This window comes from Mustela nigripes, chromosome 4 (genome assembly GCF_022355385.1).
Source record: "Mustela nigripes isolate SB6536 chromosome 4, MUSNIG.SB6536, whole genome shotgun sequence".
Classification (NCBI taxonomy): Eukaryota; Metazoa; Chordata; class Mammalia; order Carnivora; family Mustelidae; genus Mustela; species Mustela nigripes.
This window is the reverse complement of record NC_081560.1, coordinates 85,190,012-85,217,044: the sequence shown is the minus strand read 5'-3', so window position 1 is coordinate 85,217,044 and position 27,033 is coordinate 85,190,012. Positions and strand designations below refer to the sequence as shown.

At 39.3% G+C, this 27,033-nt stretch overlaps 1 protein-coding gene across 2 annotated transcripts in view; it reads left to right on the top strand.

The window, feature by feature from the left end:
- FBXL13 (F-box and leucine rich repeat protein 13) overlaps nucleotides 1-26,274 on the top strand; it is a 251,841-nt gene extending 225,567 nt beyond the window's left edge. For both annotated transcript variants that reach the window (XM_059396979.1, XM_059396981.1), the window contains 3 exons: nucleotides 12,121-12,255; nucleotides 17,922-18,085; nucleotides 26,085-26,274. In XM_059396979.1, the coding sequence (XP_059252962.1) occupies nucleotides 12,121-12,255; nucleotides 17,922-18,085; nucleotides 26,085-26,274 (489 nt within the window). The remainder of the gene's footprint in view (nucleotides 1-12,120; nucleotides 12,256-17,921; nucleotides 18,086-26,084) is intronic.
- The last annotated feature ends 759 nt before the right edge of the window (nucleotides 26,275-27,033 follow it).

The window sequence follows — 27,033 nt, the reverse complement described above, 5'->3', positions numbered from 1 at the left end:
AGGTGGCAGATCAGATCTGGCTGGCAAGGAAAAATTTGGCAGTTTGCCAACATCTGCTCTGCAGCCAGACAGAACTTGACAGGTTTAGTCTGTGAAGATGTATAACTTTGGGCAAGTTAGTTTCCTTCTCTAGGCCTTGGATTCTTCACTTGTAAAAATGGGCATAATAAGAAAACAGTCTTCCTGATGTGAAGATTGAATGATATAAAACATCTGGATGGGGCGCCTGGGTGGCTCAGTGGGTTAAAGTCTCTCTGTCTTAGGCTCAGGTCATGGTCCCAGGGTCCTGGGATTGAGCCCCGCATCAGGCTCTCTGCTCAGCAGGGAGACTGCTTCCTCCTCTCTCTCTCTGCTTGCCTCTCTGCCTACTTATGATCTCTCTCTGTCAAATAAATAAATAAATAAAATCTTTAAAAAAAAATCAAGAACACTACTAAGTAAAATTGCTATTTTCTTGAAAATAGTGTATGAGAACAAACCAGTTAAAAAGAAATAGATTCTTGTTTTTCTTTTTTCTTTTCTTTTTAAAAGATTTTATTTATTTATTTGACAGACAGAAATTACAAGTAGGCAGAGAGGCAGGTGTGGGGTGGGGGACAGGAAGCAGACTCCTTGCTGAGCAGAGAACCTAATGTGGGGCTCCATCCCAGGACCCTGGGATCATGACTGAGCTGAAGGCAGAAGGTTTAACCCACTGAGCCACCCAGGCACCCTGGATCCTTGTTTTTCACTGGGATTATGATACTAAACATATTTTCCAATATGCATAAAATTTCTTTTGAGACATCTCTGACCCATATTTATTTAGGAGTGTGTTGTTCAATCTCTAAATATTTTAGGATCTTCTAGCTATCTTTGTGATTTCTAGTTTCATTCCACGGTAGCCTAAGAGTATATTTTATATGATTTCTAATCTTTTTGTTAAGGTGGTGTTATATAGGAACACTATTTGTGTGGTAGTTAGGTGTGTTGTTGGGGGAGATTCATTCTATATTCATATGATCAGGTTTCAGTCTTTTAATGGGCCTGTGCCCCAGAGCTGTGGTCTTTACAAGTGCTTCCAACCCCTCTCCCTGCCTCGGCTACACTTAGGAAAGACAAGAAGGTCAGAGGGGCTGTAGTTGGGTATTTCTCTTACCCCTCGTTGGAATGGCTTTCGTAAAACCCATGTTGGTTGGGTTCTGGTGAAACAGTTTCCCTTGAGATCAGGCTTTTGTTAATGAGAACAGATGTTCTGGAGGTATTTCAGAATGATTATTTTTCCCTCTCCTGGCAGGAAGCATGAGGGGATTTTTCTCTGATCTTTACCCTGATAACTTAGTGGGTCTCTTGGAGTTAAAATTAATCAGAGTATGGGGTCTCAGCTAAGATAAGGCCCCAAGAATTTTTCTCTCAAACTAATCCACTTTCAGTCTCTGGCAGTTAGTCAATTACCCTTTAAATGTTTCAGTTGTGATCTGGCTCCAGCCACAGGCTTCTGCTCCTAGTAAGCCCTGATTCTCTGTATTCACATAATTTTCTGAGTGGTGGTTTGCTTTGCGATCTCCATTATCTGACAGATGAAGAAGTGTTGTCGATTTTCAGCTCACTCACCTTTTTTCTTGTTTTGAGAACAGCACTGCTAAGTTCCAAACTCTCATGCAGACTGGGAAATGAAGTCCAGATCATTACTTCTGGATCCATGGATACTGCCTGAACCAGTAGCATCCAAAAGGGGTGATAAATGTAACTTGGGCTTGAATCAGATCTTGAGAACCCAGGAGTGAAGTCAGGAACTGGTGAGCTCCGGAGCCAAGATCAGAGAGCTATCTGTGAGCTGGGCAGGTAGGCGGCCATTGCTAGTGTGCACTGCACTTTAGTTGTCAAGGGCTTGCACTCTTTGAGCCTCCTGCAATGTGCAGCCTGGTGGGCTGGCTATGCTCATACAGATGGAACCTGTGGCTGCCCCAAAGTTCAGGTACTTTGATTGTATCCATTCATAAAGATTCTTAAGCTTCCGTAGTACACTAGCCTCCTGTTACTTGAAATCACCGAGTTGACAAAAACTTAAATGATTAAGTTCAACTTGGTTGAATAACTCCATGCCTTCATGTAAGACAATACTCAAATTGTCCCATTCAGATTTATTTTATGAAAATCTTGCTCAGTGGCTGAACTAAAAACATTTGGACTGGACTTTCACTGTAGTGAACACTGAGATAATCTGCTCATTTTTTGAAAACAAAAATTATTCTAAAATTTTTTTTAAATGATGAGGGTAGGTCTAGTCAAATAGGCAGACTTATAAACAGGAAAATCCAACATCACATGGTGATTGCTACCTAACGTTAATTTAGCACCTGCTACAGGCCAGGGACTGTCTTAAGTATTTCCCTTGTATTAATTAGGTACCTTATAAGGTAGGTGAAACTTTTAATTCTGTTTTACAGATAAGGAAATTGATGTTCAAAGAGGTTAAGAATCTGGAAAAGTTAAGAATCATGAAACAAAGAAATACATGAGCTAGGGTATAAAGTCTAATTCCTGAGTCAGGATGCTGGCTTTAATACTGTGATAAAGAAATCTATGGGGGAATTCAGTTGAAGTAATTAATCTAGCATGGGAATGCAAGGGAAAGCTTATCTGTTGGAAAATCACTTTAAGGAGAAATGTAGAAGTTAGACTGAAGGACAGTGGGGAGAGAGGATAGCTATCAAGATTTATAGAAGGAATAAAGTGAATAAGTTTTTTATAGTTCAGGGGAGAGAGAGAGGCAGCCTGGCAAGAACAGTACCAGTGAGGCTAGAGAGAAGAGGGTGGGTTGGAGAAAGCTGAAGTAGTAAAATCCATGGAAGTGTAGATAGTTTGGACAGGGATGAGGGGGAAGACATGGTTATGACATCCACACATCTGGCTACCTGGGAGATTTGTGGTACCCTCATTTTCAAGTTCTTTCCCATAGCTCAGTCATGTACCTGGCACTATGAACTACCACGTCCTATTCAGTATTTAGGCATTCACTGTTACACTTTATCTTCCTGTGAGCGCTTCTGTCTGTGCTTCCTTTAAGCTCTCTTCGCCCTTCTACTCTTATGATAGAGTACCCTTTCCTACTCTCTCACTCCAGAGGCCTGTGGTAGCTGCAGGCAGGCTAAGGGAGCTCTGTTGAAATTCATTTGTTTTTACTCTACTTAGTAATTGGAAGGCTGTAGTGTTTTCTGTCTCCTTGTAACGGTGAATATATGAGTACTGTGTAGTTTTGTTTGTTCCCTCTACAGATTTTATGGTTTTGAGAGAAAGGGAAGATTCAGATTTAGATATTATCATTGTTCTTCAAATCCAAAGAGGGCCTCCTCTTATCTTTTATTATGAAAAAAAAAAAAAAAGTATCCCTAACAGAGATAGTATCTGTGTTTTAAAGCCCTGTGACCAGAATGCAGTGGGTGGTATTTATAACTACATAAGAAAAATAAGAGGCAAGTGGTTGTGGTTCAGCTTTACTGACTCTCTTATGTCTTTTCTGCCTAATAGTTGTGTATATTCTTCACAAGCTGGTTTACTGACATCTCCCAAATGGTACCACTGATAAATTTTAAGAGCCCAGCTGTAGCCTAGGTTAACATGTTCTTTGATGATCACAGAAGTATTTGACAACTTTTGTTTATGGGTCATAACCAACAGTAGAGATGCTAGAACATCCACTTCCCTCATTGTTCTCTTACAGTCCCTTCTTTTTTGAGATCCCTAATCTTGACCTAACAGCTTGGACACTTGAGGTAACAAGTTCCTTTTCTTCTTTAATCTTTTCTGATTTAACCTTTAAAACTCTTTTATCTGTTTTCTTGTGTTACAAACTTTCAATTTTGCTTTTTATTTACCTTTTCTTGAGTAACAGATTTATCTTGATTTATAAATAGAGGATTAAGAGAAGAGGGATCAGGGAATAAGGAACTAGGGAGGGTAGCTGTATGGGGCAAATCATGAGCTACTTTACAGCTGGAAGAACAGCAGACTAAGATCCACTGCTGTTCATTTGACTTTTAGCCTGATTCAGGACTTTTCAGTAAGTCAAGCTGTTCTGTAGATGTGAGGCTACTCCAGGCTGAGTCCAAGTGGGGCGCTCAGGGTTCTCAGTCCTGTACCCTGAATTACCTGTGCAAGGGAACAGAAACCCTCACAACTGCTGTGGAGCAAACATCAATACGTCAGAAAGGCCTAGTGAATACCCACCTCATTCAGCAACATTTTTGAGTCTTCCTCCCCAAGAATGCCCCATTGACAGCCTTTTCTGGACATGTCTCTCTAAACTGTAAGAAGAACTGGATTCATGTCTTGACCTAATATTCAGTTTGATTCATTCTTGCCCTAGGAGCCAGAAGCAGATTACCCTCTAGAGACTCTTTTCTAATTTCAAACTCTTACATCAAATCACTAAGCTTTATGACTAGTCACAAACATGTTGTTTATGCAAGATTTCCATCAATCACTCTCATTGACTCCACCGCCTTGGTGGTTTAGTGGTTTCCGTGGCTTTGACACGTACTGACTTATAATGCCAAAGATGGATTAGATGTGTTGGCTCCACGTAGCAATAATTTTCTAAAAACCCAACATTGATTTCTATTTGGTTTCTAAGATTAAATCATTCAAAAATTGTCAAAGTATGAGACTTCAATAACTCCACCTCTTCTCCGGGGATGTAGTTTGTTCTTGGTTGTGAGGGAAGCAACAAACAGAGGATCCCTTTCCAAAATGGCCTTAATCTTTGGCCTTTGATACAAAGGATGCTCTGAAGTCTTCTGTATGGGGAGATAGGACATCCAGACCTTTGGCCACTATCTCTTGGCCTTACTTGAGGCTCAGGAAAATTCTTTACCTCATCCAATATTTCAGATTACTGTTAGGAAATAATGGACTAAACTCTCAGTGATGAAGATCCCAGAAGGGCCAAGTTCAGAATCATTTTACAGGGTTTGAGGAGAGGAAACCAAGGAATTTCATGGTAGAATTAAGAAGAAAGATCTGGTATACGTTGTGGAAAAAGCAACTCCTACAAACTCTAGAATAAGAGCTTTGTTACAAAAATCTGTGCTTCCTGGCTATCCATGCCAAGAATGGTCTCCTAGAATTTATAATAGAACAACATACCCTTAAGAGACCTAAGCACTTAGAATTAACTGAGTCACAGACAAACTCCTACCAAGATACCTAGGCATTATTCTCTCTTCAAAGGCTGTGAGCAAAAGAAATAAGCTCAGTGTTCCCCGCTGCTCCCCGCCTTAGTGTGTTCCCAACTGCAGAGGCAAGTCAATAGAATTAGAAATTTGCCAGACTTAAAGGATGTGGGATTTGACAGCTTGTCATTTTCCCACAGTCTGTAAGGTTCCAAGGGGTCCTGGAGACATGGGTGCCATGTACTCCCATGCTCTGGGAGTACACAATTTTTTTCCATCTTCCAATAAGCCTGTGAGATAGGTTAATGGCTGATAAATAGCTGAAACTGAGAACACCCAACACCAGCCCTGGCTTCTTGCCCATTCCCACTGGGGAGAACTATTTTTGGACAAATGAAGCAGATAGACTTGCTAAGTGAATGCATACATCTGTTGTTTTCATGTTGAGCTTCCACAGAGAAGAACTATAAGAGAATGTGTCAAAAGGAAGATAATCCTTTGGAGGTCCCTCTCAACCTTTAAGCTGCCCCTGGAATATTATTTTATCCTGTGAAAGATGAAACTTGCCAAAAGTTAAATAAAACCTGTCAGATTGTCTAAAGGCAAACAAAAAGACAGGAAAAATAAACATCAAATCCCACTTTCCCACAAGAGTAGTTTATGCTCCTTTTGCTTCTTAAATCTAAGTGGCCAGTCTGTTTTGATCTTTCTGTCATGCAGTGTACCTGGGCTTTGCTTATCATGCCTCACCTGACATTAGCTGAGTACCTGTGGCACATCATCTCACAGGAGCTATGATTTTCTATGACTTCTAATTACCCTATTAACTTCCAGTTAAATTTTGCATATGGTATCTCCTCATCCCAAAGCCTTCAACATGTGGAAGATGGTGAGGTTGTGTTCTCAGGTCGTAAATGGCAGACAAGATTATTCCAGGCCTTTTCAGTTCGTCTGCTGAGAGACAAAAGCCAACCTGACCTGACCGTCAAGTGCTCTGGGAGTACACAATTTCTTTCCATCTTCCAATAAGCCTGTGAGATAGGTTAAGAGTTATTTTCATTCTCTTATAGGTGAGGAAACTTGAGGTTGACTAACTTTCTCGAGGTCACAGACACAACTTCAGGCCCTCTGAGTTTTCTTACAAAGGAGTAACCTCCCTTGATTACATCATTTCTTATTCCATTATGCCCCCAAGTGGGAGATCAAAGTAGCACTGATGGCTCCTGAACTCATTATTTCCATGAGATCTTTAAGTGGAAGAGTTCACAGGAGGACAGCATGACTTTGTCCTTGGAGTAAAAGTTCTGAGTTGCCATTTTCTTGGGAAAGAATGAGAAAGAGAACAAGTGGAGTGGCTGGCTGTGCAAGAGGAACCGATCAACACTTTCAGGCGGATTATTGTAACTTAAGTAATTTTTCTCAGGCTTTCCTGTCCCAGAGAAGCCCCTAGAGGAGCGCCCCTGGGCACCCATTTTATTTTACTTATCTTAGAAAAATGGAGAAAGTGTAGATTCTCCTAAAGGCCATAAGAGAAATACCTGATTGACTTTTGGTTAGTCTAGTCCTGCCTTATTTTTATTTTAGAGATAAAGTCTAACACCTGACTGTTCTGGAATTTTTCATATTCTAATTCAAAGATAAATGTGTTTTATTCTTTTCCAGGTCGTCTTTCTAATATACATCCTCTGTGACTGCTTACCCTTTCTGTTCTTTAATTTCCCCACATTTGATCTCTCTTTTTGTACTTGTTGCATTTTACATTTTAAAAAAGTAATTCCCTTGTTTTTACCAAATGCCCAGGGTCTATGCAGCTAGTAAATCATCAAGGTCTACTGACAACCAAAGGTGCACTTCTGAGTAGGTGTCTCCAGAAAAAATATTTATGTAGGGAAATGAACAAGACGATCTATTTCAGTGTGACAAGAATATATTAGAACTCCTATTCAGATTTATTTTCATCTTATTTTATTTTTATATGATATAATATACCATATATAAGATCCATATACTATACATTTGTAAGATAATATATATTTGTTTTTAAATATAAAATAATATATATTTGAATAATTATATGTCTATATAATTTGTAAGTATATTAATGCATTTATTGAAAGTATATTTTAAAATATTTTTACTATGATATGTATCATTTAAAAAATCTGGCAATCATACCATACCACAGAAGAGTGCAAGAGAAGCAGAACACAAAATGGTACTGGGTATTATTTACTGGCTGCTTACTCTGTGCCAGCTACTCTCCAGTTGCTTTGTTTATATTAACTCACTTTATCCTCCCAACAACCCTCTGAAGTAGGTGCCATATTAAGGTACCATGTTATTCCCCTGTTGCAAATGAGATCACTGAGGAATTGAGAGGGTGGGTAATTTATCCAGAGACACAGAACTTCCAAATGGCAGGATATGGGCTGGTGGGCCCCAGACTCTGTGCTCTTAACCATCTTCTTAACTGCAGGTATTAAACAGGGCGTGAGGAAGGACTAGACCTAGCATCCTGACAGCAATCTATGGGAGCTCGTTTTCCTCACTCCTATGCTAAGAGGCATTTTCTTTGGACATTTCCTCATCTTGAACCTCTTCTGCATTGACTATAGCTTCTTGAGGGTGGAATCCATGTCTGATTTATTTTTGCGGCCTCAACATCTAGATGCAGAAGATAAAAGAGTGATATAAATAGCTGTAATACAAGTGTGAAGTGGGAAAGACAAAAACATTAAATGCTATAGGGATTTGGAAGAGGCATTTCCTCCAGAGGAAGGAACCGGGGAAAAGTTTGTGGAGTAAGCCATATTTGAGCTGGCTTGAAGCTAAAGCTTATCTCCCAAATCACCATGTAATTAGGTAAAAAATTGCATCATGAAAGTATCTTTGGAAATGCCTGTTTGGGGCTTTGCACTTTACCCTTTTTGAATCTCCTCCATATTTAAAAGAAGTATGCCTTAGCTAAGTCTTGAGCAGTCTGGTTTCCCCCGCAGGGAGGGTGAGAATAGGAGAGGCATCTCACTAGGAGGTGGGGCTTTACAGGGTTTAGTTTTGGTGGCAATGCCTGGATTCCCCAGCTCAGTGTACCCAGGCCATTGTTACACCCACTTACTCTGATGTCTAGTGGTACCAAGGCTATCTTCAATGGGATATATGATGCCCAAGAAACTAGCTTTGAATCCAGTTTATAACTTAAAATTGTGGAAGTTGTATTTTAGCCTTTGAAACAGCCAAAACCAGTCTTCATAGAAAATGGTTCTGGACAGTAAAAGATTTTCCCAAAATTATCAATAGAAAAAAAAAAAAACAACCCACAAAACTTAGTGGTAGAATGAATCAGAACCTAATGAGGTAACTAGTCAAAAGACAAGTATGCACCACAAGGGGAGTTTTTGGGGGCTGAGAGTGCCACCTGTTGAGGGGGCTTAAATCAGGATTTTGGCAGAAGTACATCTTTGTGATAGTCAGTAAATGTCAGTGAGACTTGGTCTCCTCTACATACCCAATTTAGGAATGTGGTCATTCAGCCTTCCCACACTGTGACTCAGCTCAGGACATACAGAAAAAAAAAATGATTTAACTCACTAAGACATGGAAATTTACTTCAAAATTATTAACCCACAGCAAAACTTGTTGATATGTGGGTTGGGAGCCAAACCTGATAATGTCTGTTTTCTCCCCATCTTCGTTACAAAAGTTTTTGTCTGGGAAGAAGTTTAGTCTGACATGTTCCAAGACAAGAAAATCAACAGCACTAATATATGTCAGAATCTGCATCACTGAGCCAGAAAAGCATAAAATAATCTTATCTGTAGGGGAGAAATGGGATTTCATGACTGATTATGGTGAAACATGACTGCAGACTTAAGTTACTTATGACTTACATGTCTCTAAAGGAAAAGATGAATTATAAAGAAAAGAGAAGTTCTGACTTACTTCTCGGATCTGCAGTGACTTATGCCAAACACAAAGCCCGAGACCAATCTTTATGCCTCAGATTTTCCATGGATGAGAATGCTACCATGAATGTATCATAGACCTTCTAATACGTTTTTATAAGTTATTCTTTAATTTTAAAACCTCTGAGAAAGTTCAACTTCAAAGAATATCAGAGGTTTTAAAAAGACTTGAAGCAGAACTGAGTCAAGCAGTCCAAACATGGACAGATGTAACATGTAACTGTAAGGGTTTTCAGACACTAAGCGCCTTGAATCTCTCTTTAAAGCTCACTTCATCTTTTAATAAATAATTCTTAGCATAAATATTCCTTCTTGTTTTAAATTTTCTCTGGTTCTTTGGACTCTGTCCATTCTCTAAACAGAAAACAATGTTATCCTATCCCTTGTGACCTAAGAATTCCTATATTATTAAAACAGAATTCTTTTAAAAAAAAACACCCAAATTCTTTGTATTCTTGAAGACACTTACAAAGGGTGGACCAATCAACTAATATATATCGAGAACCTACCGAATTATAAATATGATGCTTGTGAAGGAGGTATAAAAATATAGCAGAAAAATTAACAATTCAGGAAACAACAGACATTGGTAATGTTGTGGAGAAAGTGCAACTCTCTTACGCTGTTGGTGAGAATGCAAACTGGTACAGCCATTCAGGCAAAAGTGGAGTTTCCTCAAGAAGTTAATAATATAACTACCCTACAACCCAGCAATTGCACCACTAGGTATTTATCCAAAGGATAAAAATGTAGTAGTTTGAAAGGGCACGTGCACCCCAATGTTTGTAGCAGCAATGACCACAATAGCCAAAATATGTTAGGAGCCCAGATGTCTATTAGCAGATGAATGGATTAAAAAGATATGGTGTGTATATGTGTGTGTGTCTCTCTATATATAATGGAAAATTATATTACTCAGCCATCAAGAAGAATGAAATCTTGCCATTTGTGATGACATGGATGGAACTAAAGGGTATTATGCTAAGTGAAATAAGTAGTCAAAGAAAGACAAATACCATATGATTTCATATGTAAATTCTTTGGAATTTAAGAAACAAAACAGATGAACATAGGGGAAGGGAAGGAAAAATAAGATGAAAATTGAGAACTCTTAAGAAATAAACTGAGGATTGCTGGAGGGGAGGTGGCGGGGGAAGGATAATTGGGTGTTGGCAGGCATTAAGGAAGGCACTTGATGTAATGAGCATGGGTGTTATATGCAACTAATGAATCACTAAATTCTACCTCTGAAACAAACAAACAAACAAACAAACCTAATAGCGTTCCACACAATACCTCTGAGATACTTCCTGGATTTGTTTTGAAAAACTTGTTAAATCTCCAAGCTGAGATTCAAGACCAATAATTCCATTCCTTCAAAGCCAGAATCCCCTCTGTACCACCACCGGGTGTGCTCTCTATACTTGGTTATCTCCAATGACAGGGACCTCACTGTCTACTGACAAGCTGTCCCCTCCATTTTTTGACACCACTTAGTTGCTAGAGAAGACAGATCTCTACACAAATTAGTTAGCCACAATACAGGAATAAGTCAAGGACTGTAACTGCTGAATCCGTTGAAAAAGACAAGTTCCACATGAGCTGAGAGGATAAAGGAATCGCTGTTTGTTATGTTGGTCAGGAAGAGACAGTGATTGAGGGTTAAATTACCAAAAATTTTTAGTACTATCTTTTGCCTCCTGTGCTAAATTGCCCCTGGAAATTTTCCCTCTTTTACTAACTTGCAAAAGAAAATAGTGGGCTGACTGGTTCTTTCCAGTCTTCTTTAGGGCTAAAAAAAAAAAAAAAAAAAAAAAAAAAAAAAGACTGTAAATTAGCATATGCAGTGGGAGGGAAGCCCACTCGTAGTCTTACCAGTGGAGTCATCCTGATGGCCATCACGTGATCCAACAGCCCAGGTCTCTCCCTCAGGTCTGAGAGGAAAATGACATATAAACAAGTAATGTCTTACTAGTAACTCACTAGTTACTAAAATCTAATACTTATAACTAAAATTAATGGTCAACTATCACTTACTGAGATCTCCAATTTAGTATTCTAAAAATCTGAGCTGCTTCTCAATGAGCCAAAACCTCTAGAGTGACTGGGCACCTGTTGATAATTTCTAGTTTTTTATAATTTGGGGGAGGGACTTTTATAAGTACAGTATTAGTATAGCTTGAGTTGTTCATGGTTTCCAACTCCTACTCATTTTGACTTAGGATATTTTTACAACTACTATTAGATTTACTTTTGTGGATCTTTTTGTTCTTGTATAATTGCTGGCTTGTAAACTCTTGTTATTTCTTCATGGATTCTTCTCACACAGTTCTTGCTTTTAACTGAAAAATGAAACTTAAGAACTACTAAGGTAAAGGGAAGACGTTCCAATCATTTCTAGGCCTTTGTTAGCCCTAGAAACTTCAGGTGAACATTTTCATATTTCAGGACAATGCTAGAGAATAGATATTATTTTCCCTGATTTAAAAAAGAAGAAACTGAGGGTCAGAAAAATGACGTGACTTGCTAAAGTTTCAGAGCTAATCAGTGGTGGAAATGAAATTAAAACTCAGGTCTACCTGATTCCAAAGACTGTGGTCTTTCTGGTATATTAATACCATCAACCCCAGACCCAGAGTGTCTCCCATCGAATTCTCCCCTCCAGATTCCTTTTCCTCCAGTCATTTGGCTAATATAACTCTAATAATTATTAAACACCTGGGTAAAATCTCATTAGCACTAAATTCAGGAAAACCAAATTCTGTTAACAGGAATTTGAATATTGCTAAGCTGTTAAGCTGGTATGTGAATGTCTTTTGTTCAAAAAAAAAAAAAATGGATGTAATTGCTTTTTTATTTTCCTCAACACGATGTAACATATCTCTATTTCAGGGACTGAAATGCATACTAAGTAAACTGCTATGGGTAAGGTAGCTCCAGATATACACAACATACAAATAAAGACTAAGAGGAAAAAAACCCTCTGACTTTGGAATTTCTTGCAGGCATTCTGCAAGGGCTCACTGATCTTAGAACATTTGGATGTCTCTTATTGCCCTCAGCTGACAGATGAGATTATTAAAGCATTGGCCATTTACTGCATTTGCCTCACATCTCTCAGTGTTGCTGGCTGTCCAAAGGTACGTGCAGGAGTCAGAGCTCAGACAGGTCCAGCTGAAGCACAAAGAACCCAGGCAGGGCAGTAGGCAGGGGTTAAACACATCAAAGAACACGTTTACTTTGTTATGCCTGAGGTATTCGTTACATTTTTTTTTTCCTTTCTCCAAACTGGAGATAGCTTTATGATTTCATTTGTTTCAAAGTAGAATTTTCAAAAAGTTAAAAACAATTCTCACTCAAATATGAAAATGTGTCAAAGGTTTATTTAATTCATTAATGAGAGAACCAGCAAAATGGTAAAATAAGTTCATAGAGCATTTGATCAAACCGAGTAGTTGTAGGAACTGAAGAAAAAGGATGCTGGAATATGATTGTTGGGTAGATCTAAAATTGGTTAATGTCCTCTAAGGTACTAAGCCCATAACCTAGAAGTTGTAGTTTCTACCAGATAGAAATAATTTACATTTTTCCTGGACAAAAATGTAACAGGTTACAACAGGTAACTTCACTGAGTTTTGGCCCTAGTTGACAGTCATTAGTACGGCATAATTCCTTATAAAATTCCTCTGGTAGGCCTGTTAAACAATGTTCCAGTATGACACTGAAAAGACATGTAATCATCTTTTGTCTTATTTCCAGTGCTTGATAATTTTTCTGACATCTGCTTATGAAATAAATACATACTTATTATAAAATATTTGGACTACACATACAAACAAAGAGGAGAAAGTAAAATCTGTTGTCATACTACCATCCAGACATAACCATTATTGGCATTTTATATTTAGTCTTCTAGAATATTTTTCTATGTACACAGAGATTAGATATAGAAGATTTATGTTTTGTCCTTTTTTCTTTTGGAATAGAATCCCCCTTTCCAAAATACATAGTAGCCTACTTTTTTTTCTCTTAAAACACTATGGACATATTTCCATGTCAAGAAACAGAGATCTCTGATTCTGGCTCTAAATGGCAGATAGAATATACACATATAGGTTTTTTTCCAAATTACACATATAATTTTGTTCCCTCTTGAAACCCTACAGAACTGCAGAAGAAGGGTAGGAGCCCCTGTTGATAGGATAAACAGGAGAGAAGACTAGAGTAAGAAAATTTTTGACGTTTGAAAATAGATCGACTAATTTAACAGACCAGAGACTGCTTTGAATTCTAAGCCAACAGTAGAGAGGTGGGGGGGAAATTGATTTATACAATGGTCTTCAAATTTGGTAGCACTGTTTACCCCTGGAACTGGATTAAGAGGGTGGCTAAAATGAGGAAGACTGGGTTAAAAGTTCTTGAGAAATACAGACAGATCCTTGGATTTCCTCCCCTACTTCACACCCCTGGGCCCTGCCCTTCCCTACCTTCACCAGAAGGTTGGGTATTTATTTCCTAGATTCTCAACCCTGGCATTACTGATATTTTGGATGAGATAATTCATCGTGGGGGTTATTTGGTGCCCTGTAGAATGTTTAAGAGCATCCTTACCCTCTCCCCAGTATGTATCCATAACACCTGGTCCCCCACACCGCCTTACCGACAATGAAAAATATCTCCAGATATTGCCAAATGTCCTGGGTGGTGGTGGTGGTGGGGAACCAAATGCTCTACTACTGGTTCTAAAGATAGTAAAAACCAAGTGTTGCTGGGAGGAACCTGGGTGGCTCAGTTGATTAAGTGTCCAAGTCTTGGTTTTGGCCTAGGTCACCATGATCTTATGGTGACTCAGTGGGGGTCTGATTGAGGATTCTCTCGCACTGTTCCTCCCCCCACTCATGCATGTGCCCATTCTCTCTCTCAGATGAATGAATAAATCTTAAAAAACAGAACTAAACTAAACTAAACTGAAAACAGAGGGTTGCTGGGCTGGGAGAGATACTATGTATAATTGAGAGTTTGAGTACAAAAGTGAAAATAGGAATTATGTGACCGAATGTTGAATGCAGAGACGCTCAAGTACTCTTCCAACACAGCACCTAGAATGTGGCTGCCAGATCTTTCCCTCCAGGCAGGAGACTGAAAGCCTCTTTTCTGAAGACTGACTAGCGCACAGGATGAAAGACAGAAAAATATTGACATTTGGGGGTTTATCAACTAATAATCCATCTAACCATTGGAGTTTGGGTAGAGAAGACCTACATCATGCGCTCAGACCTTCTAATCAGTGTTTAGCCCTTTTGCTATTGATAAATGGCAGACAATCAAGGATCACCAGACATAACAGAAAAGCCTCTGAAGTAGAACAAATTAGTAGAAAAAACTTGGAGGAAGAAAAATATGCAGAGGGAAGAAAATGAAAAAATCTTTAAAATATCCTCAGAAATTACTAGATCATGAACAACCGTGTTGTCTTCTGTTGTGCACACTGATGGGCTTCTTTTTAGTAAAGCATCAGACTCTCAAGATGGCCTACAGTCTAGCTTGTCTGAAACTTCAGCTTCTCTGCTGTTCAGTTTAGTGCAGTGAGTGGGTGAAGAGAGTGAAGCTAGAACCTCCTAATCCATAGTTATTTGTGCTGTAGTAAGAAACAGGAGGAGATGGGGGAAAAGATGTGGTAAATTGTGACCAAATTAATCTAGAAAGTTCACAGCAAAATTTTTGTTTAATAATGCACTTGTTTAGAACTAGGGAAACCTGGGGCACCTGTGGGGCTCAGTCGGTTAAGTGTCTGCCTTCAGCTCAGGTCATGATCTCAGGCTCCTCTCCCTCTGCCTGCCTTCCCCCACTGCTTGTGCTCTTTCTCTTCTCTTGCTCTCTCTGTCAAATAAATAAATAAAATCTTAAAAAAAAAAAAAAAAGAACTAGAGAAACCAAGTGTCTTTCTGGTCCGTATCATCTGGTTCTAGAAGTGGGTCAAAGAAATAAGTACACTTAGTGCTGACCGTAGACCCTCTACAGAGTTCTTGTTTTCACTGCACACAGACATGTAAACACATGGACAGCACATGGTTGCCTGGGAATTACCCTGGCCATAAAGCAGGCACAGATGCGGAATGGGCTTTTTAGTGGCTCTACTAATTAGGGGGGAAAGTAGGAGAATGAGAGAAATAAGGACTCCAGTGACTTGGGGCAGAGGATTTTTTGTTTGATTTTGGGTGTTTTGTTTTGTTTCTTGCTTTTTGGTAATGAGAAGCTCCTTCTATAAACTGTCTTGCAGCCTAGAAACTAAGGAGGATGTTACACAAATAAGATATTATCAAATGAATAATGATTTATATCAAAGATCCAGGATAAAAAAATGGAAGGGGAATAGATTATTCCAGAACCTCAATGTAAGAGAGAAGAAGGGTTTAACTTTACTATCTCTGTGAGTCAAGTATGTATCCTGACTCAGAAGATGTGGTGACCATATATGAAGCCATTGGAATAGTCCTCATGGGGAAAAATCATAAGGCTGTGGGTCCAGTTTAACATATTTTACCTACATTGCTTTTTAAAAATTAAATCTTATTTTACTTTAAATTCCAATATAGTTGACACATAGTATTATATTTTCACCTACTTTGGTTTTGATGAGCCACAAAAGACACTGGTGTCTGGTTCATCATCCTAGGCTAGGTCTCTCAAAAGCCGAGGAGTCAATCTCGAATGGTCACCTTATCCATGTCCTGGAAGGCCAGCTCTTCCTTGCAACCAGCTCACCTCCAAGTTCAGTACGTATATTATGACATATTATGACCCCACCTTACCTAGCACTAAAATGGGAATAACACTCTCTGCTCAGTAGGACTATTAGGACCTTGTATCTGGGAGTTAAGAATTTAGCCAGTCACCTCCAGTTCGAGTTCCAAGGCCCAACAATATCAGTTCAGTCATTGAACATCTTGCGCTTCTGATCTGTGGGAAACGTCAGGCTCCTTTTTCACTCCTTCAGAATCAATAAAACCTAGCTCCCTGAACTCTACCTGTCTGGACTTTTCTATCCTCTCACTATCTTTCTTTTTCTCCACAATTCTGAGGGCTTTTTTTCTATGTCTTTTCAATGATACCAGATCCTCAGAGACCAACATAGCATGGCAGGAATGTCTGAAGGCCTTTTTATGAGAATCAGGCACAGTGTTAAACCTTGGTCCTGAGCATGTTCTGAAAACAGGCCATGCTTAGACAATGACATCTATTTTTCCAAACTTAGAAAGTTTACATTTCAAACTGAAGGATTTTATGCATAATTCTCTCAGCTTTATATTAAAAACAAGAGCCAAGCCTCATGGCATGTTTTTTAGAATGTTCAAACATTTAAAATGAGAAATTAAAACCAGTTGGAAAAAAATTCCTTTGAGGAAAGTGATCTCTTTGATTCTACAGCAAGTCTCAGTTTAGCTATGAATTCAAAAGCTAGACCCTGAGTAAGTAAAATAATCTAAGAAGTGGAGTGGAATTATCTCTGCAGAGCATCTGAGCAACCTCTCAAGATGTTGGAGCCCTCAGCAGAACTCCTCAGAGTAAGATTCATGTAGTCTCTGTGGAATCTGCTCTTTCTTCCCCTGCCTGCAAACATCTGTCTCACCTACTCACCGGCTTCCAGACTCTCCACACAAATCATCAGAGAGGTTCAGATTCCTTCTCAGAGTAATCTGACCTTGTCTGCAGGATAACTTCAGGGGATATCTATTTTTTATAGCTTTGTAACATGCTATGTTATTAAACCTGTGTTTCTAAAACGATGATGCCTCAGAGTGGATTTGAGTGTAAGGCCAAATCCCATCATGGCAGCATTTCATGAGTTGCTCATATCGGTGTGACAGGTATTACTAAGGAAGTTTTAATGAAGTTACCCATCCAAAGTAGAGAACTCTAAAACGAAAACAACAGCAAGATCACAAAGTCTGTTGGTGCCACCTGAACCATAGTTTTTCGGTTCTGGGAACAGGTAAATCACTAACGTGAGTTACAGGCTCATCACGTGACAAGCTGGCGCGAGTTTTGATTCTGTTTGCTATGGACTGAATTTTTGCCTCCCACCCATTCATACGTTGAAAATCTCATTCTCAGTGTGATAGTCCTGGGAGGTAAGGCTTTGGGAGGTAATTAGGTATACCCCCTAAATACCTAGGAGGTATACCTAATACCTCCTAGGTATTAGGGTATTACCCTAATAATAATTAGGGTAATTATTATGACCTCAGTCATAATAATTGAGGTCATGAGTGTAGAGCCACCATGATGGAATTACTGTCCTTTTAAGTATAGGAAGAAACTAGAGCTATCTCTTTGCCCTGTGAACATACAGTAAGAAAGCAGCCATCTGAAAGCTAAGAAGAGGGTCCTCACCAGACACTCAGTCTGTGGGTAACCCCATCTTGGACTTCTCAGCTTCTAGAACTGTGAGAAACACATGTCTGCTATTTAAACTATCCAGTCTAGGGGCACGTGGGTGGCTCAGTGGGTTAAAGCCTCTGCCTTTGGCTCAGGTCATGATCCCAGGGTCCTGGGATGGAGCCCCGCATTGCATTGGGCTCTCTGCTCAGCAGGGAGCCTGCTTCCACCCCACCCCCTGCTTGCCTCTCTGCCTACTTGTTATTTTTGTCTGTCAAATAAATATCTTAAAACAAAACAAAACAAAACAAAAAACCTATCCAGTCTATGGCATCTTGTTACAGTGGCCAAACTGATTAGTACATTATTCTTCTATGGGATGGAGTTCATTGGAAGAATCAGTACTTCACTTTGGCTGTGTGTTCAGATTACAGACGCAGCGATGGAGGTGTTATCAGCAAAATGCCATTACTTGCATATTTTGGATATTTCTGGTTGTGTCCTGCTTACTGACCAAATGCTTGAGGACCTTCAGAGAGGCTGCAAACAACTTCGAATCCTTAAGATGCAATACTGCAGGTGTATTTCCAAGTAAGTATGGACCTGAATACGAAAAGCTCTGAGAACTACTTTCTGAGCAAGAATATGTGACGATGCCATTAGTAACAAAGAGTGGCTTTCAGAGGTTCCCATAACTGGCAAAATGTTTCCATTGAAGCAAAAGTTGGGTAAATAAGCCGTCTAAACAAGTAGAAGGTCTCAAGTGTGTACCCTGTGAGTTTTTAAATATAAAGCAGCTATTTGTTTCTTTGTTTAGTTTTTTCCCTATGATGGAGAGGAAAAATGTGAATGTAGTTTTAACTGACCTGATGAAGTAAACTGTGGAGTGTTCAAAATGAGAATTCTTGACCAATCCCTGAAGGTCTGGTTCCTTCCTGCAGGCGGGAAAAATGAATACTAAGAATTAATATTATCAAAGTATAATGAGTTTAAGCACATATATTTCACAGAGGAGCTTTCTTAAGTAAGCAGGCTGGCATGAACTGAAGTATGAGATCTGCTCACTTGAAGCCTGAGGGAAGAAAAATGGTTTCTGTTCCAAAGCTGTATGTGTTAAAATGAAATGCTGGGGGTGGGGGGTGGGGGGAGCACACAAAAATTATTACTTATAAAACAGGCACTCTCAGTGCCAGGCCTGTTCAGGGGATGGCAGCTGAATGAGAAAAAAAGAAGAGGATCTGAAATTTTTTGAAAAGGAGTGGAGACTCAACTCTTCTCAATAGGTCTAGAGATGACTGACACAGATATTATTAACTTCATTGAAAATGGGTATCATGAAATAAGGTCCTGGGAGTCCCTGCCAACCTTGTCATATCATTAAACACACAACTTTGGATAGGATGACAATGAATGAATAACATACTACACAAAGCAGTTTGGCTTCTAATATTCTGACTGCATTTTGACAATTACTTTTTTGGGGAGGTAATATCACTGAACTTCTCATAAGTGGGATTTTAAGTGAAAATTAATGGAGAATTTCTGGCATGAGCCCCTATGAACCTAATTATGGTATGGGATATTAAAACGTGATAAATAATGGCGTTTGGTTAAGAAGACCCAAAATATCTGGTAGTATCCTAATCCTGCCTTTGACTGCTCACTCTGCTTCAAAGTCACTAGATAAAAAATATGTGAAGAAAACAAAACAAGGCAAAGTAAGACTTTACTACTAGCTAGGCTTGGCCAACAAAACCCAATGCAAAACTCTAGTTAACTCTAGTTAACTACAAAACTCTAGCTAACTATGAAAAATTCCTTTCCCCAAGCTAGGACAGCCAGGGTCTTTCTTGTTTTCTACAACGAAGTGTGGCTGTCCCTACCAGCAAGAAGAAAACATGGTCTAGGGCTTGGAGGGGAACTGGCTTTTGTCCATCTCATTGTCTAAAATAGCCAAACCACCTCGGTCTTCCTCATAGGCCCACCCCTGCTAAGCTCCAGTAGGAAAGAGGCCTAATAATCCTTGGATTCTATCTTTGTCTACCAATAAAGAAGGCAGTCCCCACAGTAGAGTGGCTTGGAGAGTCTCAACATTTGCACTAGTAAGGTTCCGAGTACTTGTCTTGACTTCCAGCTTCTAGGACAGGGCACTGTTTTTCAGCCAACGGGCTCCCAAAATACCCGGTCCTGAAAACTCTGGAGAAGTGTTTAGGCCTGGCCAGAGTCAGATTGTTTTGGGGTCAGCTCTAAGGATTATATAGCAGCTTCCTTCTCTGCTTAAATCTTTGGATGAGCCTTTCAAGACTCAAGTACATGACGATGTCTAATCACTTACCTTTCTTGGTTCACTCTAAAAAAGTAGAGTTGTTTGCTCTTACAAGGGCTCATGTGGCTCCCTTAACTGCAGTGGCTCTTTTCTCTGGGTGAAATGGAACATTTGGTAGTCGGAGAGAGGAAATTTTTCTTGTTTGGGAGGAGGTTCAGGGGCTTTGAATCACAAGGTGTTGGACTCCCACACATTTGATTCCATTGGAACATGAAAACATTGTATGATGTGGCTCTTAAAAAATCCAATTACAGCCATCAGAAGAAAATTTTCTATGTATAAATTGTCCCATACTCAATGGGCTCTAAAAATATTGTACCAGCTTTGCAAATCAAAGACGCCTGTGATGCTGAACCAGGGGAGCAGCAAATTTTTGGTTGATGAGCAAACTGGCTATAGCTCTTTTGCAAAAGAGCTTCCAGCATGAGATATGCTGTCATTCTACCAGTCCCAGAGCCTGAAGAGATCACAAGAAGTGGTTCCAGAAGCACCATTTGGAGACACAATCTAGGCTCCTTTAATTCAAGGAGGAATAAGTAGCAACTATGATCATAAACATGTCAAGGCTTATCTGACTAGATCTGAAGCAATTGTGTCCAACCAACCTTTCAATGTATGGCCCTCTGTGGGAAAAACAAGAAAGCATGGAAAGGAAGAAAAGCATAGTGAGAGAGAGGGAGAAAGACCCAAACAATGGTCTGCACAACCCAGGAGGGACGGAACCACAAAGAGGTAAAAGAGATGTTAAGTCAATAATTAGCAAACAATAGAGGGCCCTTTCTGACATTTTTGTGTCCAGAGTCCAAAACTTTCAACTCTGAAGAGCAGAGTCTTGGTGGCCTCTAGAGCCCCAAAGAGCAGGACAGAGATTTCTGGAAGGCCTTCTGTAAGCAGCTGCTGGCAGCACGGATTACTAGCCAGCCACCCAGAAAGGTCCATTGTTAGGAAATAAAACTTAACCAGAGTTCTCTTCTCCAGCTCATGGAAAAATCTTTGGGGAAAAAGACCTTTGTGATCTGGAACTACTTAATGTTATTATTAGTATAACAAATAATATTTCTTAACAATTATTTTCTATGCATCATGTCAACCCTATTTTATGTTCACCATCTCATCTAATCCTCATAAATACCCACATTACCATAAAAATGAATAAGAAAAGTGATTTAAGCAGCTTAAATAACTCTCAATGTCAACAAACAAATAAAAGAGCTATACTTTGTACCTCTGTCTTTATCATTACTATGTTGCTCTTTTGCCTTTAGATTAGAGATTTTTTTTTTTTTTTTAGATTAGAGATTTTTAAGCTTTTTGAAAGCTCTAACATTCAAAGGATTTGAAGAAAGGCAGACATGAGTTCTGTTGCGCTCAGTTTACTTGGATTACTGGTGGTCTTTGTGTTGGCTCCAACATCCCCCCCCCCTTTTCTGCCTACTCAAGAAACTAGGAGGAAATGTGTGTGAGGGCAAGGGAATCACCTCGAACCTCCTTTAATTTATAAAACCCAAAAATCACTTACAAAATTCAGTACCTCATTATTATTAAACATTTAATGGGATACTTCACAATGTTTCTGACATATCATTTTGAAAATCATGTTCTATATTAACTCAGATAAACCTGTCTCACCAATTAAAGGAGTAATGAATACTAACCTCTGCAGCACAGATTTGGTTCCCAAAGCATCTCCTACAAGATCCAAGGACCTTAAAGACACTTAGGGCAAGCCAGAGTGCAAGGGAGTCAAAGGATTCCATATGCACGCTAAGAAAGTCAGAACATACAGTAATTCCTAACCATGTATTTTCTTTTCAGCATTTCCTAGCTTCCATATATTGACCATACCGGGACACCAAACTACTTTAAAAGAGAGAAAGAGAGTGTGTGTTCTTTTTGGCAGGAACATTCATTTCTACCTTTTCAAGTTTCTGGATACTGTTCAAAAGTGCATATGTGCAAACACACAGCAAAACAGGATGTTTGAAAAAGAACTCAGAGATATTTGTTGGCAGTGACCATGCTGATCTGTCCTGTTGGCCAGGTCCTGAGTGTTAGGAGTCAGTTCTAAAAGGATGGATGCCAAAGGTCTGAGTAAAGTGGTGAGGGCGGCATGTTCAGGGGCTGTGGATTTTCTAAAAGGTGGAGAAAAAGTGGATTAGGGAGTAGTCTACACTGGCATTCAAATTCTAATAAACCCAGATTTTCCCCAGGACAGATTCAGATTTTCAGTTTTTTTCCCCACTACCCTTGCTGTGAAACCATACACACTTTAAGATATGCCTTAGAAATACTCTAGACTACAGAAAGCCATCGACCTCCTACTTCCTGGCGGAAGAAGGGAAGGGAAGAAGGGTCTGAGACCTGATCCTCTGCTCCTCTCTGGTCTGTAACCATTATCCCCAATGGTCAGGGGACTCTCGGATGTTTAGTTCCACTGAAGATGACTATGGGTAGAACAAAGAGCAGTGCTTACCACTAAGAGCTAAGGTAAGGGTGGCATGGAGACAAGAAATAAGGGATCAGCACCCCTAACCCTTGTGTTTTTCAAGGGTCAACTGTATTTCAAAAAGGGAGGACATTTTTCACAGGAATTTTATCACCTGCTTTTGAGAAAAGGAAGGAGGATCCCTCCCTGCCCCAGCAACAAGGCACTGCCTGCCACTTGAAGTCAGTGAGAAACTGCCACAACCTCAAACTCTTGTTCTTCTCCAATAAACTTTTGTTGAAAACAACCCTCCCCAATTTCCTCCAAAAACATTACAAAAGCTGAGCTTCCCTTTTGGACTTACCTATGGTTTACCATAGATTGCTTGCCCTGAACTGCAATTCCTCTGTTATTCCCAAATAAACTTATTTTTTATCTTAAATAAAACTGCTCTTGCTCTGCTCAAAGTTAACAGCATAAACCATGGAGTACTACCCCCACGGGTAGTGCTCAACATGAAACTCATTTTGATTCTGTCCCACTGCGTTGTAGTTAATGAGCAGTCTTCCCTATTCATTCCCTATTTTTCTTGTCTATATTGAGGATTCCGTATCCCCACCTCTCATGTTTGTTTGTTTTCCCCTCAAACTCCCATTATTTGCCCTAATTATCATCGCATTTACTGGGGCTTGTAGCTTGTAGTATGGCCCATTATTTAAATGTTACTAAATTTAGCATTAAGAGTACTTATCATCCTACAGCTTATCACACCGCTCAAGAACTGTTGCTCTTCTGAGGCCAGTGGTTACATATTCTTTGGTGAATTACTTACAAATCTTTTACTCCCCAAACTCATCAGTTTCCTAAAGGTCAAGACCATTATTGCCTGTAATTGTACTGGTCTTGTCATCAGTGACACTGAATCCTGACCAACAACTGTGAACTACCGTACGCGTGTCCAGAGCTCTGCTATTTGGGAGGCAGGGGGTCAAGAGGTGCTGGGAATAGCAACCTACGAATGCCTCAAACAAACATGCAGAAGAGAGCAAAAAGGACTTCCCTTGTTGTAAACTGCTGAAATTATCTTGTTTTCCTTGTCATTGAAGATGTCAATGAAGAAATGGAATACATCCTTAAATAACTTATTACCTTCTCAAACAAAAGGAAAATAATAAAGTTTAAAATGACAAACAATTAATGCCATGAAACTATGTACTGGAAAATAATTAACTCCATGATCAACTTCCTATAGAATTCAGAGGAGGAAGGAATTGGGGTTGGGTCTTTACAAGAGGCTGGACTGGTTTGAAGTTTTGAAAGACTGATTGAGTTTAAATAGGCAGACATGGGGTGAAGGGTAACTAATGATGAAGCTCTGTTGCCTAGGGTAGTGTTTTATATTTGAAACTGATGGTGCAAATATTTTATTCTTCAGGTTCCCTCAACACTTGGTATTATGTTGCAGTAAGTACTCAAGGGAAAACAATCTCATGGAAAACACCCTCAAAAACATGGCAATCTCAATTCCATAGAATTGGAAAGCGAGAATAATCTTCAGAAGAAAATGGGGGAGAGCTAAAGATATAACACTATTATAACTGCGTAATGATGTCCTACTTAGAGGACATATAAAGATCATATAAGAAGTTTCAAATGTAGGACCACACTTAAAAAAAATTAAAACATTAACAATGCAAAACTTCATCTTTGACCATAAACTTAACATTTTCAAATTTGAGAATAAGTACTTCTCTAAAGAGAAGACACCTGTTTGTCAAGTTTTAGTGCATAGGATGGGTGGCTCAGAACTAGAAATTTATATAATTTGCTTTTACTCATATGGTTCTTTAAATGTGTGGTTTTTTTGTTTTGTTTTTAGTTTTTGTGTTATGTGATGGCAATTATATATGCCAAAAGCAATGTGGGAAGAGATGGAATTAGCAATGCTATGGTTGTCTCCCTTTTGAGTTTGGTTATAATTTAATACATCTGAAATTTGGTTCAAATGAAATAGCATTTTAAACAACTGATGCATCTCAGCCTTTTCCAATTTCATTGTGCTGCCTGAACTCATATAGCCGTTGAGCACAAATTTAACTCAAAGCACTTGGTAATACCATCTTCTATATCAATGACTATTTCCAGAAGTTTGCAATTAATATAACTCAATGTAAGATATGGTAATAGTCAATTACTCATTTTTTTTTTAAAGTACTGATCTCAACATTCAAACCAACTTCCTAGAAAAATGGCACTGTTCAACCCTTGAAAAGGCACTTTCAAGTTAGATATACTGTTTTTTTTCTGAGGCCATGATACTGTGATTTTATGAGAAATACATTTTGGTCATTTGGATGACCAATATATATTTAGTCTTCCTTCATGGATTTCAGCTCACATCTCCCAAAACCCTTGAAATTTTCTGGTCAATAAGAGCAATGAGAGCATCTTTGTCATAATATTTCATCTTGTCATAATTTCCGGTCTTGTACCCCATTCCTGAAATCAGTTTAGAGCCATAAAGGTTAAATAGGTGCCTTGTTACTTATAACAAACTCCTTCCCACCACAATTGGGTTTATGTTAATGAAGTGACTTTTGGAAAGCACCTTCAGATGGAAGTTGGTTGCTAGGGAAACCAACCATAAACAGAGGGGTAGAACTTTCAGTCTCTCCCTCTGATTTCCTGGGAGGGGAGATTAAATCAATCACCAATGGGCAAAGATTTCATCAAACATGTTCATATAATGAAGCCTCCATAAACTCTTAATGGAGACAGGGTTTGGACAGCTTCTGGTTGGTTCATGTGCATAGATTTGGGGAGTGGTGCATCTGGAGAGGGCATACCCTTTCCCCACACCCTGTCCTATATATCTCTTCCATCTGGCTATCCCTGAGTTACACCTTTTATAATATGTTCCAGTAAGCAAAATGTTTCTCTGAGTTCTGTGACCAACTCTAGCAAATTACTCAAACCCAAGAAGGGAGGGGTTTGGGGGGCGGAGGTGTTGGAACTTCTGCTCTATAGCTGGTCAGTCAGACGCCTGAGCACCAACCTGGACGCGACTGGTATCTAAAGTGGAGGGCAGTCTAGTGAGACCGAGCCTTTAACCTGTGGTATCCGGTGTTGTCTCTGGGTAGGTAGTGTCAGAATTGAGTTGAATCGTAAGACACCCAGCTGCTAAGAAAAACTTGGGGGTGGAAATCCTCCTGCTCCATCTTAAAATGGGCCCAGAATGACTTTTAGATGCTTTTTTTGCGTTCTTCCTTATTTCCTAAGAAAGACAGTAATTGTATTTTTAATCATTTTGGTCACTGACACCTTTGCGAGTTTGATGAAAGTCACAAACCTTCTCCTCAGAAAAATGTATATTAGATACAAAACTGCATGAATTTTCAGGGACTTCATGGATCTCCCTGAAGTTCATCCATGTATCCAACAGGGATCTGTGGACTCTGAGTTAAGGGTTCCTGCATGAGGGGAGTTCACAGGTTGGGTGGTTAGGGTACTCCCTCACCAAAGAAACTGGAAATTCCAGGCAGAACGCTCATTCAAGGGCACTACAGAGTGCCCTCGGTGTTTCCACTCCATTGCCATGCATGGTTTCCTTACCCACTCTCAGAGTCTGTTAATCTCTGAACTGGCTCAACCAGAGGGCTACTGAGCTACTTAAGCTTTGGGACCCTGCATATTTGCATAATTACCCTTACCCTCCCTCTCAGGATTGCAAGAGAGCTGTGACTTGTGACAGTTCTGTAATTCCAAATTTGCTCTAGTTTGAAAATTCTGCATTAGGAATTATTCCTGCAACTGTCTAACGTGAATCACTATTATTGCAGGGAGGCAGCGAAGAGAATGTCGTCTATAGTTCAGCAGCAGGAATATAACCCTAGTGACCCTCCGTTTTGGTTTGGCTATGATTATGAAGGCAAGCCCCTTAAAAAACAAAACGAGGAAACACCACTTAAAGGAGATGAAGAAGTCATACTGACAGAGTCAATACACAATAGTGAAGAGGAACTAGCATGACCTTCAGCCTCAAGCAGGAAGAAGAAAAAAATCTAGAACTTGATAACTTCATCTGATGCAAGTATTTTTACCAGCTGGATCACAACAGTGTAAACAAGCAGCAAACCATCTCCTGATTTTTAGTCCAACTACAGATCTTTCTAAATACATTATTAGTTCTTCTAATTGGTTTAATCATGATTTTTAAAAGCCAAATCAAGTATTGCTACTATGTAATTTTTCCACTTAAATTTACGTTAATCAAATTGTTGTGATGAGATTACCAAATCCAAGGTTACAGTTATCTAAAACAATCCTGAGAGATGTAACATTTTTTAATAAGGAATTTAGAAGCTTTTCTTTACAAAAGAAAGCAGAGTTGGTCCTATGAGACAGCGAAAGAGTTTGAGCCAGGACAATGATTTTAAGAATCTGTGACGATATAAAGTATAGACTTACATTTTTTAACAGAAACAAGGCTTTCTTGCTATTTCCAGATAAGTAACAATAGAACTAAATGCCATTTGACCCTAGACTCACCTCTACATTTGACTTAACAGTCAGGGATAAATTAAATAAAACATGAACTACCTGTGAATTGACAGGAAGTCTGCAATGTTTCAGAAAGGTCTCTTTTTAATCACATTGGTACTACGGAGGAATTTTATTTTATTTTATTTTATTTTTTTTAAGATTTTGTTTATTTATTTGATAGATCACAAGTAGACAGAGAGGCAGGCAGAGAGAGAGGAGGAAGCAGGCTCCCCGCTGAGCAGAGAG